Genomic DNA, 12455 nt, shown 5'->3' with positions numbered 1-12455 from the left:
CTCACCAAGGGGGGTGCTTCTGTAGCTCTCTGCTTTCTACCTGCAACAATGTCCCCTGTAGACAGAACTGGCATCGGTGGTGTCAGCTTACCAGGTGTTTTTCTATGTTTAAGCCTTTCTTGTATTCAGAAAGGGTTCTTGGTTTACCAGGTCTGTGCTGCTTTCAGATGACTGTGCTGCTTGGTATTGCTTAATTTCTTTCCAGTGGCTTCTCTTCTTTACCTTTGAAGAGCTGGCACTTGCTTTCATCCAGCAGTGGATGGACCCCACATATTTTGTTTCTCATTATTTTCCAGAAACTGGTGGCATCTGCATTGCCCCACGACCTTCAGAGGAGAAAGCTGAGATTGTTCCGGCTATGGCTATGAGACCTTTCTTTGGGATTGTGCCAGTGCTGATGGATGAGAATGTGAGTTGAATCTGCTGGGTGCCCACAAGAGAAGCTGATGTTTGTTTCTGCCTTAATTGTCTTTCTTTTGGTAGAGGAATAGGATCTGGAAGGATGCTTCTTCCTTCATTAAAATGGTAGGATAGATGAACAATTTATATATTGAGCATATTTCAAAAATCTATACAGATTGCCAACTGATCATTGCAGGCCATCTGCAAATCTTCTAGGGAAGTGTTTGCAGTTTCAGCACCACTTTTATGGTCTCGACACTGCTTCTGATTAAGAGCTGCTGACTCCATATATGTGAGCATCCAGAAGTCACACAGCTCCTGGATACCAGGGAGCTGAACAGTTGGAGCAGTGCATGCAATGTCCAGTGACGTGGCAAGACTGGAGTAGCCTACTGGAGTTTTCCAAGGGAAATGCAAGGCCTGAGGCCCTATGGCTGTGTGTGTCTCTGAGAAAACTGGTGCTGGTCTCTGATGCTACATGGAGTGGTCCCTGTCTGCACAATTAAACAGTAAATTATGTAATCTCCTCTGTGTACAGTTTCATAAGAGAGTTAAGAAAAGTGAAAATGGAAGTGGAAGGCAGAGGTCCAGGCATTTCCTGCTTGCCTCATCCCAGACATCTTCTGGCAGCTGAGCACATCTTTGCTGTCACCTTTGCTAGCATTTCCCTCCAGAGAATCACAGGACTCACATTTAGCCTTACCTGCTTTATCAGACATGATGTAGACAGTGTGTAGCAGGTCTGTGAGTGGATTAATTTTCTCCACCCGTGGGTCTTCACTGACAGTCTGCAGAGACAAACAGGGTGACTCTTGCCTGATAAATGACACTGAAGCCCTTACTATTCCTCTTTTGTTCACCTGATCATCCTTCTTGTGCTTGAACCTGCAGGGAAAGGTTATAGAGGGCAATGATGTATCCGGTGCACTTTGCATTGCCCAGCCATGGCCTGGCATGGCAAAAACTATCTATGGAGATGACCAGAGATTTGTTGATGCCTATTTCAAAGCTTACCCAGGTAAGGAAGGTGCCAAGGGAAGGCAGTTTGCACGCAGTATAAGCACACCGAATGTTTTCAGCTGCACTTTGTGATATTTCTGTACCAGCCAAATCTTGGCCTTTCTAGCTGTCAAAAGGGAATGTATTTCCTAAAAAATTTGAATGCTCAATCTTGGAAATGCACATATTAGATGGAAAAGTACCCCCTGCATCACTGAATCTCGCCCTTGCTTTCACAGCCTGTGTTATGTCCTTCCTTTTTAAAGCATAGTCAAGTTGTATTTGGCAAGAAGCTAGAAGTGGCAGGGAAACATTTTTTATAAGAAATTGGATGAGAGCACTGTCTGCAGTCTGGGGAGCAACTGAAAACAATATGAAAGCTATATGGTAGACAGGAGACCATCCTGGAAGTTCTACAAAATAAGAATAGGAAGACTGATAGAAGAAATTGAATGGGTCCATAGTCCGTTATTACTCACTACAAGTGTCTGACATGTTGTTGATAATTATTTGATAGTTGTTTAATTTATTTTGAAGGGCAGGAGGCATGACTGAAAGTCTGTGACTTAGCCCGTACTGAGTCTTGGCAAGAGCCACCTTCAGATTTCACAGCACTGGCTGTGTGTTCCTGCTCAGAAGTGCCACAGGAACAATGCAGATGCAGACATAGCTTTAATGTAGAACCAACACAGTCTGTGTCACTGTGTATCCTCAGTGATACTGAAGTTTCCTGGAACCACTGGGTCTTTTTCAGTTTCCATCAAATGTTTTAGACCCTCCAGATGCCACGCTTATCATGCTTGGTTTTTTTCAGCAAATCTGATAGCAGTGTTATTGCCATGCTGGAAGAGGGACTGTTATCTGTGATCTCAATTTTTGTTAACCAGAAGGGAAAATGGCTTTTCATCCATCCCCATGTAAGTGATTAAAAAAATTGTCAGTGTTCTCATGGACAAAATGTAATAGAACTGTAATAAAACTTAGGAGACACTGCAAGCTGCCTGACCCCCCCCCTACTCTACTTGCTGTCTTAGAGCTCAGTCTGTTCTGCATCAGAATCACAGAATCATAGAATGTCTTAGGTTGACCTTAGAAGATCATCTACTGCAACCTTTCTTCCATGAGTAGGGATGCCTCTCATCTGGACAGGATTGCACAAGGCCTCACCCAACCTGGTCTTGAACACTTCCATAGAGGGGGCATCCACAGCTTCTCTGGGCAATCTGTTCCAGAGTTTCACCACCCTGTACTAAAGAACTTTCTAATATCCAGTCTAAATACATCCAGCAGATATTCTTCTTCAGTTTAAAAGGAGCCCAATGCAATAGGCCAGCACACTTCCAGCTGCTGACCACCTGCATGTCTTTGCTATAGGTTACTACTTCACAGGGGATGGTGCTTACAGAAACAAGAAAGGCTATTACCAGATAACAGGGCGTATGGATGATGTCATTAACATCAGTGGACACAGGCTTGGGACAGCAGAGATAGAAGATGCAATGGTAAGTTCCAAGAAGGTAGAGGTGTCTTGACAAGGTGTTATCTCTGGGATAGGGTGGCCCCTTCAAAGAAGCTTAATTAATTTAAACAAGCTCAGGGTCTCTTGCCTTCAAACCTCCACCCCTGCATATACTTGGCTTGATGCTTACTGAATAGTAAATGTGCAAAAGGAAACAGCTCCCTTATTAAGGAGATAATAAATGGACAAGTGAGAGAGGAGTAACATGGTGGGCAGTCCCTGCAGTTGAACTCTCTGAGCTGTGTTTCAGTGATGTATTGTTGCAGTTGTAAGTTTGGATGCTGTTGGAATCTGTAAGGGATTGTCTCTCCTGTTTTGTTTTTTCCCCGTTGCAAATATCTGTCCTCTCCTTCCTAAATCTGTGGTTCCTGCTCTTCTGAACTAGCTGAGTATGCCTGAGAATTCATGTCAGCTACAAAGCTAGCCTGTCATTTTGAGAGAAAATAATACGAGCTCAGAGAACTGAAAACAAAAAGTCCTTAGAGCATTTATCTTCAAAGCTTCATCTGAATATTTATGTCTACAGTATGTGCCTTGCCTGCCAATGGCACTTAAAACCAACATTTGATAAACCTGACCTGTGTTTGCATGGTACACAGGACTCTCTGAGTAAATATGTTGTCTTATGTGGATTTCTGATAATAGATCTAGTATCCAGTTCCTCTGTCATTCTATGTATGTGTACGCATGCAATTATGCATGTATTGATATGCTTAGATTGTGCTGTGATGTTTTCATTTATATATGATCTGGCACAATCCAGTCTTTGCTCTGGGATCCAGAGATGTGATTACTTCTGGTTTGTACAGCCAAATTGTCTTCTTACAGCAAGTTAAACCCTGAATGTGACAGAATAAATGGCTATTGTGTAGCATAATAATAGAAATATGCATTTGACAAACATATGCACTTCCCCCCTTCTGGGAAGATGAAGAAACCTGATTTTTTTTGCCTTCTAGTGTGCTTTGGGTGCTTATAAACACCAGTCAAATGTGGACTGTGATGCTGGCAGCTTTGGTTTTGCTCTGCTGGCAACAGTTCCCTGTGGCACAGCAGTGCAGGACTGGATTTGCTTGTGATTTGGCCATGGCCAGTCACCGCTTGGGACCACAGCCATGCACACACAAGAGCACAGACAAAGAAAGAGAAAGCAGGATTCCAGCTGGTGCAAATTCAGCTCGGTGTGCAGTGGGCTTAGCAGGGTATGTAAGAATACTTATTTGTGTATGTAAAAGCAGGGCCAGGCCAGTGAGTAGATGCTACTCCCAGATACATGGTCATGGCCACCAGCTGGCAGTGCAATAAGAAGGCAGCATCAAGCTTTCCTTTTGTGCTTTCAGCAGAATATGCCAGGGGGAGGGTGAGAAATGGAAAAGTTGTTTTTTTCCTAAAGCAACTGGCTCAAACTACACAGGGCTTGAAGCAGTTGTTATGCTCTGTGTATTTTGTTTTACTTTCTGTGAAGGCTGATCACCCTGAGGTCCCTGAGATAGCTGTGATTGGGTATCCACACAAGATCAAAGGAGAAGGTAGGTAAAAAGCAGTGTCCTGACATCACACCTATCTACACTTTGCTTAATTTCTAATCTGGGCTGCATGATAGGAGGGCAGTTCTCCTTAGGCTGACGGGCATTGAAGCCCCAAGAAGCAAAGACAGCCATGAAAATAATTGCATGTTCCTAAACTGGTTGCAGGTGTTAAGCCCTAAACTGGTTTTGCACATAGTGTTTAAAAAGATTGTGCTCAGTGATGTCCTTTGAACAGAATGGGAATAGCTGATTTGCATTGGCCAGCTTTTGATCCCAATGAAGTTTTGATAATTTATATTGAGTTGTCATTTTCACTGAGGTCACTTTGATGCATGATTGCCAAGACAAGGCTGGGCTGTCAATTAAGGGCTGGAGTCTGTTCCCCTTTTATAAAGAGGATCTGTGGTTTTCTTGGCAGTTCCTAGATTGCGCATAGGAGTTATTTGAAACCTGCCTTGGCATTTGAATGGGCATCCCTGGTCTTGCCAGCCAGGATCTAATATGAAGTATGTGGCTCATTTGTCTTCTAGGTGCCTTTGCTTTCATAGTGCTAAAGGAGCAGACAGCTCATATAGACTGTGTCAAAGAAGAGCTCAAAACCATAGTGGCTTCCAAGATAGCAAAATATGCTGTGCCTGACCACATTCTGGTAAGTGGGAGACTGGAACTGGCATCAGGAGCAGGAATGGTCACATTGAGCAAGCCTGACCCTCTTGTTGTCAGTGCTGCTGTTGTCCCTTGCTGACTGAATGAAGAAGCAGGAAAACGGAAGTAGCTGGAGGGAATCCTAAGTAGGAGAGGGCAAGTACAGTGGTCTGCATGTGCTCCTTCTCTATGCCTATGGATGCTGAACCACGTTGGCTGTGATACTACATCTGCTTCAGCCCACAGAGCAGTTTCTCAGTGGGACTGTGTGTTAGGGCTATCTCGAGGCTGCTCCACTGGGGCCAATTGCTGAACAACTCTTTACAGGGGATGCACAGAGAGCATTGATAGCACTGTGCTTAGCAAGAGCTCTGGCAGGGGGGAACCCCAGGCCCACCCTGTGCCTCAAGATGCACTTGATGTCCCTGTTCGTCATGCAGCAGCATTACTGCACCATACAGCTCTTGCTCTCAGCTCTCCCATTGCTCAGGTGATGTAACATTGCTCTCTGTGGTTCTGTGCAATGGACCCACCAAAAAAACCTACTGAACTGTAGAGAAATGCCACAACCTTTGGTGTCACTGAGAGGCAAAGTGACACAGGTTTACAAAATACCATAGCAACAGGCAAGGAAAGTTCTTTCAACTTGGAAAAGCCCAGCACATTCTCAGTGCATAGGAGCAGCTTCCAGAACTTGTAGGTTTGCAAGAAAACACATTTCCTTGTGTTTAGGGGCAGTACTGGAGAGAAGTACAGTTCCTTCCTTTTATATTAGTTAGTGCTTTTGAATTTTATAAGCCTTTGGCCTGATCATGTAGCAAAATGTAAGGGCTGCTAGAATTTCTGTTCAGAGCCTGAGAACTCTTTACATGGCTCAAGTTTATGCTAAAGCCTTGGAATCTACTGCTAAGTGCTTTTCCAGAAGTGTAGCCAAGGAATTTAACATTCTTCAGGTTATGAAGGGAAACATGTAGGCTGACAGCTCTAATAAGGCAGAGAGAAATAACAGCAACAGGAGTTATCCCTTGAGTAGGAGACCCTATAGCTGGTGTGCAGTATTGTGAACTTTATATTCCTGTCCTGTAAAAAGGACTATGTCTGTCCTGGTAATATGCTGAGCTCTTTCTCATTATCAGTGCATGAGTTTTCAATGTAGCTAGTTTCCTAGTTCAATGGTTAACAGCTCACTCAGGAGCTGAGAGCCGTGTGTCCTGCAGTGCCCAGCCTAGAGATATGCAGCAATGAGGACATGGGGATCAAAGTCCATGTAAATAAGAATAAAATGTATAGCACAAAGAATTTATGCTAGTGACACTCCTTTCCTCAATGATCTAGTATTTCCCAGGACCCTCAAAGCATCTGTGGCCATGGCATAGTGTACCAGGTTTAGTACAGTTCTGCTGGAATTCCTTGTGGTTTCTAGCAGGACCCAGGTTCTAAAATAGGTGTGTTTTTTCCCTTCTCTGCAGGTGGTGAAACGTCTTCCTAAAACCAGGTCAGGGAAGATCATGAGAAGGCTTCTGAGGAAAGTAGTCACTGAACAATCAGACAGCATGGGAGACATCACCACACTTGATGATCCAAACGTTGTCAAGGAGATCCTGGATGCTTATCAGAAATATAAGAAGAATTCCTTATAGCAGGCAGCTCTGAAATCTCTTGCCTCTGGAAATGTGGAAGACCTCAAATAACCAGACAAATTACAGTTCTCTCTTGATGTTTTTTGTTTTGTTTTGTTTTTTAAATTCTGTTACCTTGTAGGGGAACAAGATTTTCTGCTCAGGTGGGAGCAATCTGCAGTTTTGCACAGTCAGTGCCATTTTCACTTCTTTTAGTGCTTTTGTAGGGTAACCATTGGTGGTTTCCATAAGCTATGATGAAATTTAATTCTAGCTGAAGCAAGATGCAGATGGTAATGTTTCTCATTTTAATGTTACTGTGCGGGAATTGTTTTTATACAATACTTCGGTTGTTTTAAAAGAAGCTCTAGAATACTCTTCTGTTTTTCCTTCAGCTTCTGAGTTGAACTCAGTGTCAGAGTTCAAGTAGCTGGATTTAACTGCAACTGTGGTGCCTTTTCAGTAATGGTGGGTGTTCTGGTAGATATTTTACATGTATTATTAAGGAAATGAGAAGGACAGGACTACTCCGATAATTCTTTCTTGAGTTTATTCAGTTGTTCTAATACCTCCTTTGGCTTTCTTCATAAGGATTTGTTCCTACTGTATGTCCTGGGAACTGCCAGAGATGGTGAGCCTGTGTCCCTTCATGTCCCACCTAGGCAACCCAGCACTAACATTTCTAGCTGCAAAACTGAGCCACAAAGCCTTCTGCTGGACTTCCTACCGGTCCTGAGTGCACTGCCAGTTGCAGGAGGGGTCTAGTCCCACCTCTTTTTATTCTGCCTTGAGAAACTGAGATCGCCAACTGGGTTTTTAAAGCAACTGTCCTCTTCCTCATCAGTGATGACAACTGGATCAATGCTGTCCACTCTATTTCATTCGGGTATATTAGGAGTGGTGGTGTACAACTTGTAGATCTTTGTTTTCAGTTGGTGATTTTTTAAGTGCCTTGGTTTCTTGGAAGTTGCTATGACAAGGGACAATGTTTGCTTGCTGTCTGTCAGAGAAGCATGGGGAAATAAAAATCCTGCAGTGTTCAGCAGAGGTTTGAAGCTGAGAGAGATGTTCTGGAGTGTGGATTGTGATATTCTAGGCTGTGTAATCTCTGACCTAGGAATGGTTATTTTATCCCACTCCTAAAAGGGTTTGTAATCCTGTTTGCTCCAACAAAGACAGACACCCAGTTTGGAGGTAGGTTGATTCTCCTGTCAGAAGTTATGACTTAATGCTTATTGTTTAACGTTGGGTCCTATGTCTGCCCCTTCTGCATGCTGCATGTGCTTATCTTCCAAAGAGTTAAGTGCTACATGGGTACCTGTAAATTGCACAATCTACAAAGAAGAAGGAAGTGCCTCTTAGATGTCTTCTGGAAAGCAATGGTAGCATTCCAGACCAGCAACCTCAGAATAGCAGGGAACAATACTCTTTGTCTTTCATGTGCTTTCAAAATTGCAACTAACATACACAGTTTTTTATTTCTGGACTCATTTTAACATGAACACAATGTGCCTTTGTTGCCAGGAAGGCAAATGGAATCCTAGGCTGCATAAAAAAGAGTGTGGCCAGTAGGTCAAGGGAGGTCCTTCTCACCCTCTACTCTGCCCTGGTGAGGCCACAGCTGGAATACTGCATCCAGTTCTGGGCTCCCCAGTTAAAGAGAAACAGTGAACTACCGGAGAGTCCAGCGGAGGGCAACAAAGATGACTGGTGAATTGGAGAATCTCATATATGAGGAAAGGCTGAGAGAGCTGGGACTCTAGCCTGAAGAAGATAAGGCTGAGGGGAGACCTTGTTAATGTTCACAAGTATCTAAAGCGTGGATGCAAGGAAGTTGGAGCTGGACTCGTCTCAGTAGTTCCCAGTGACAGGATGAGGGGCAAAGGGCACAAGCTAGAACATAGGAAGTTCCATTTAAACATAAGAAAAAAACTTCTTTACTCTGAGGGTGATAAGGCATGGGAACAGCTGCCCAGGGAGGTTGTGGAGTCCCCTACCCTAGAGATACTCAAAACCCACCTGGATGCAGTCCTGTGTAATGTGGTACAGGTCATCCTGCTTTGGTGGGAGAGTTGGACTAGATGATCTCTAGAGGTCCTTTCCAACTCTAATGATTCTATGATTCTGTGATTTACTAAATAATTTAGGAATATGATATTGACTGGCTATACATTATTTTGAAGCAGAGAAGCTGGCAAAAATTCCTTTTTTTGTTTTTGGGAGGATATGATTACCATGTTCCTTAACAGTGCATGAAAGATACCTTTTAGAGGAAATATCTATACTTACACAAGTTTTTGTTAACATGTTCCTGTGTTATACCAAAGCTCTAATCTATGTGCCATTTTCCTACTAGATTTCAGACTAGCCTGGGGCCCTGAGCAGCCTGGTGTAGTGTGAGGTCTTCCTGCCCATGCAGGGAGATTGGAACTAGATGATCTTTAAGGCCCCTTCCAGCCCAAACCATTCTATGATTGAAGCACTCCTAAGCCAAATGAGTCCTAATCACCATTCAGTGCTGTGGCTGGGGTCACTCCATCAAATGTTGCAGTCCTGCCTCTGTCTTTTTCATGTCAGGCTGTTCAGTTTCACAGAGCTCTGTGTTTTGCCTGCCTAACACCTGAGTAATTGACAGAATCCCCAATATTTGCCCTAGTTTTACAGGGCTGACTTAATGCTAAATTTAACCGGAGCAGCACTGCCTTTTCCAGTGGGACTGTGTACTGGAAAGACAGTGCACCTTACTGGAGGCAGGAAAGAAATGGCTAGGTCATTTTATACAACTGGGAGATGAGTTGAGAATTTTTTTGGCCAGCAGAGACTTTGGTAACAAAGGGGAAAGCAGGCTGTGCACAGTACAATGTGTTCTCAAAGACAGGCATGTTATCTTACATCCAAGAGTTCCTCTGAGTACAGTAGCTGCATTTACTGGTGGGCTTTTTTTAAAAAAAGTATTTTAAATGTCTCTAGGGACTGGGTAATAGAGTAGGGATTATCATGCTTACTTAAAATTCTCATCCTTCTGACTGCAATCCATTTGGTAAGTAGACACTTTGTGGAGAGTTGAAGGTCAGAAGGTTTGATATTGACACGGTGTTAATATTTTAGGAGACAGCCACTAAGTATATCCTCTATTGCCATTGCAAAAGCAAAAAAAAACGAACAAAAAACCCCCCAAACAAACAAAAAACCCAACCCAAAACAACAACAAAAAACCCCAACCAACCACAAACAAACAAAAAACCCCCCAGCCAAACTTAAAACACTTCCTTAAGTGATTTGTAAGTGGAAGCAGCTTTTGACAGAAAAAGTTGACTCCCTTGTTTAAACAGGGAGTCTCCATGCAGTCTGAAATACACTGTGGAGGAGAAACCCAAAGGCTTTTGAACAAGATTGCTTTCCTTTTAGTCAAGAAAGCATTTCCTTTATTGTGGATATAGTATTTTCTTATCCTGTTGACCTGAAACTTCCATATGGTCAAAAACACATGGTCTGATTATCAGAACTGTCTCAGAAGACGAGCTGTGCAAGGTGCAATGTCCTTTGGGAGACAAGGATGCTTGTTCATCTGCATCCCTGTTACGTCAACTTGCATGGGCTTAGGGACCACAGCTGCCAGAGAGGTTATGAATTGCCCAGGTAGCTGCAATGTCACAAGAAATTCACAGCCATGCTAGCTATGGTGTGGACAGACTGTAGTTACAAACAAGCCTCATTCTGTACACTTCCAAAGCCTTACAAGCACCTTTGCTAAAAACCACATCACCAGCATGTGTAAGATGAGAGGGCCACATGTCTGCCACTTAGTACCACAACGGCTGCTCTGTCTTCTTTGCACATTTCCACAAATAAACTATGGTTCTTCAGATGTCCATCTGCTCAGAGGTGCCCTTAGAGTATTAAAAGTGGTGCTGTAGTGCTGCCCACATGGTGTTCTGTAGGGGACACAGCTCCTGTTGGGCATCCTAGGAAAACTCAACTGCTGTGAGCATACCAGCATCAGCTCTTGGTGCTAACACCTCAAGCTCAGTTCATCTAACAGCACCCTGAGGCTGGTAAAAACAGAGCTAGACAAGGCTTGGAGGTGGTACTTCTTACAAGAAAAAACCAATGAGGCTCTGGGTAGACTACTCCTAGGAAGCTTTGCCAAACCAACCAAATTTTGCACCCAGAAAAGTCCCCTTTTCGCCCCATGATCTCTACCAAGTTGCATCTTCAGTGCAAGCCTTCGTCAGGCTTTGCATTTTTGTTTTTCCTGTCATGGACATCAGCATGATGCAGCAGTCTCACCCCTCCCACCAGGTTTGTGATTCAGGGAGAGGTTCAGCCTGCCAAACCCGCACTGTTGTCCTCAGTTCTTGAACTGCTAGGAAAGAGGTACCTTGTGAAAGACCCTGGGGCCCACAGTCTTAAGAGTTGATCTTCACTGATCATTGGAGGTAATGATTGGAGGTAATGATGGGATGCTTTACAGTGGGATTGTGGGATGAACTTGGGGGAAATTACTTGTTCAGAAAAGCAGAACTGTTGAATTCTTCTGAAACTTTGTGTGCCCATGAGTACTGTGGGGGTTGTTTACCAGATAGCCTTTGTAGCTTCACTAAAAGAGATCCAGGCTAATTTTTAACTGTTGCAGTTGGTTGGAAAGGGCAAATGTGCCTGCTTTTCTTCGTACTTGGTTTTGCCAGTGAGACTCAGTCATGGTGCCTTTTCCCCCACTGGAGACATAGACCACAATTTTATTAATTTTAGAGGCTCTTTCTTTCTAGAGGTGTAGGCTGTACAGTCTAATGTTAATGGTTCAATTTAATTTTTTCTTGTCATCATACTTTAAACACATTTATTGTCCCTGACCAAATCTGGTTTCTTCAATTATCTCTGTATTAATATTTTCATTAAAGAAAATACCTTACTCTGTGTGATGTGTAGGCTTTGCATCACGGGTGTCCATCCCTCTGTCCCTTAAAGGGCCTGGTACTTTTTCAGCACTTTGAATTTGATTCTGCCTGCGGTGATTATTTTAGCACAGACCAAAGAAAGGCAAAGGAGTTTAGAGATTAGGATGAGTCATTTTGTGGTCTAAGTTGATGTTTTGCTTTGCTGCTTTCCTCTAAAGACTGCCTCACAGGAAATGAGTTACTGCCAGAAAACTGCCACTGCAGAACAACTCAGAAAGTTAAAGAACTAGCATTTGCATGTCAGTAAGCTGCAGGTCTCATGTAGATCCTGAGGTCCCACTGCTTCACACTTGTTTTACTGTGTGATGCAAAGAGTGAACAATTACTGGGAAGAATCAGTTACCATTAGCTGATACGGGTGTTTCAGCTACTAATCTTTTGCACAGCCTGCTGAAGTAGAAAAGGAGTCAAAAAGAGGTGCGTGTGGGGAACATGAGAGACAGCATTGTGTAGAAACTGTGTGTAGCTGTTCCAGAGCCAAACAGATGAAAAGAAATTTTTTTCCAGGTGCTATGGATCATTTTAAAGTGCCAGGAACACATCCTCTTCAGGTTGCCTTGTCCATTAAGAAGCAAGGAAGATTGTGTTTCAGCCTCTGCATACATAGATAGTATGTAGTTGTAATGCAGGGATGGACATGGAACATCCTCATTAGCTGCTTCTCCTGTTACCTCCAGCAGCTGCTTCTGGAAAGCTTCCACTGGCACTCTAATTTCTTGCACGCCTCTGGCAAGTGTCTGACAAGTCAGAGAAAGGTCTAGATAGAAAAGCAGGTGCCTTTCTC

General features: G+C 43.4%; 1 protein-coding gene across 1 annotated transcript in view; it reads left to right on the top strand.

Moving 5' to 3' along the window:
• Positions 1-11625, top strand: part of ACSS1 (acyl-CoA synthetase short chain family member 1) — a 36465-nt gene extending 24840 nt beyond the window's left edge. The window contains exons 9-15 of the mRNA XM_071739944.1: positions 297-409; positions 1294-1420; positions 2776-2903; positions 4386-4449; positions 4980-5098; positions 6564-10283; positions 10483-11625. Of these exons, the coding sequence (XP_071596045.1) occupies positions 297-409; positions 1294-1420; positions 2776-2903; positions 4386-4449; positions 4980-5098; positions 6564-6734 (722 nt within the window). The 3' untranslated portion in view covers positions 6735-10283; positions 10483-11625. The remainder of the gene's footprint in view (positions 1-296; positions 410-1293; positions 1421-2775; positions 2904-4385; positions 4450-4979; positions 5099-6563; positions 10284-10482) is intronic.
• Positions 11626-12455: the final 830 nt, after the last annotated feature.

The sequence above is a fragment of the Heliangelus exortis genome, chromosome 3 (genome assembly GCF_036169615.1).
Source record: "Heliangelus exortis chromosome 3, bHelExo1.hap1, whole genome shotgun sequence".
NCBI classification, from domain to species: domain Eukaryota; kingdom Metazoa; phylum Chordata; class Aves; order Apodiformes; family Trochilidae; genus Heliangelus; species Heliangelus exortis.
This window is presented reverse-complemented; position numbering and strand designations above follow the sequence as displayed.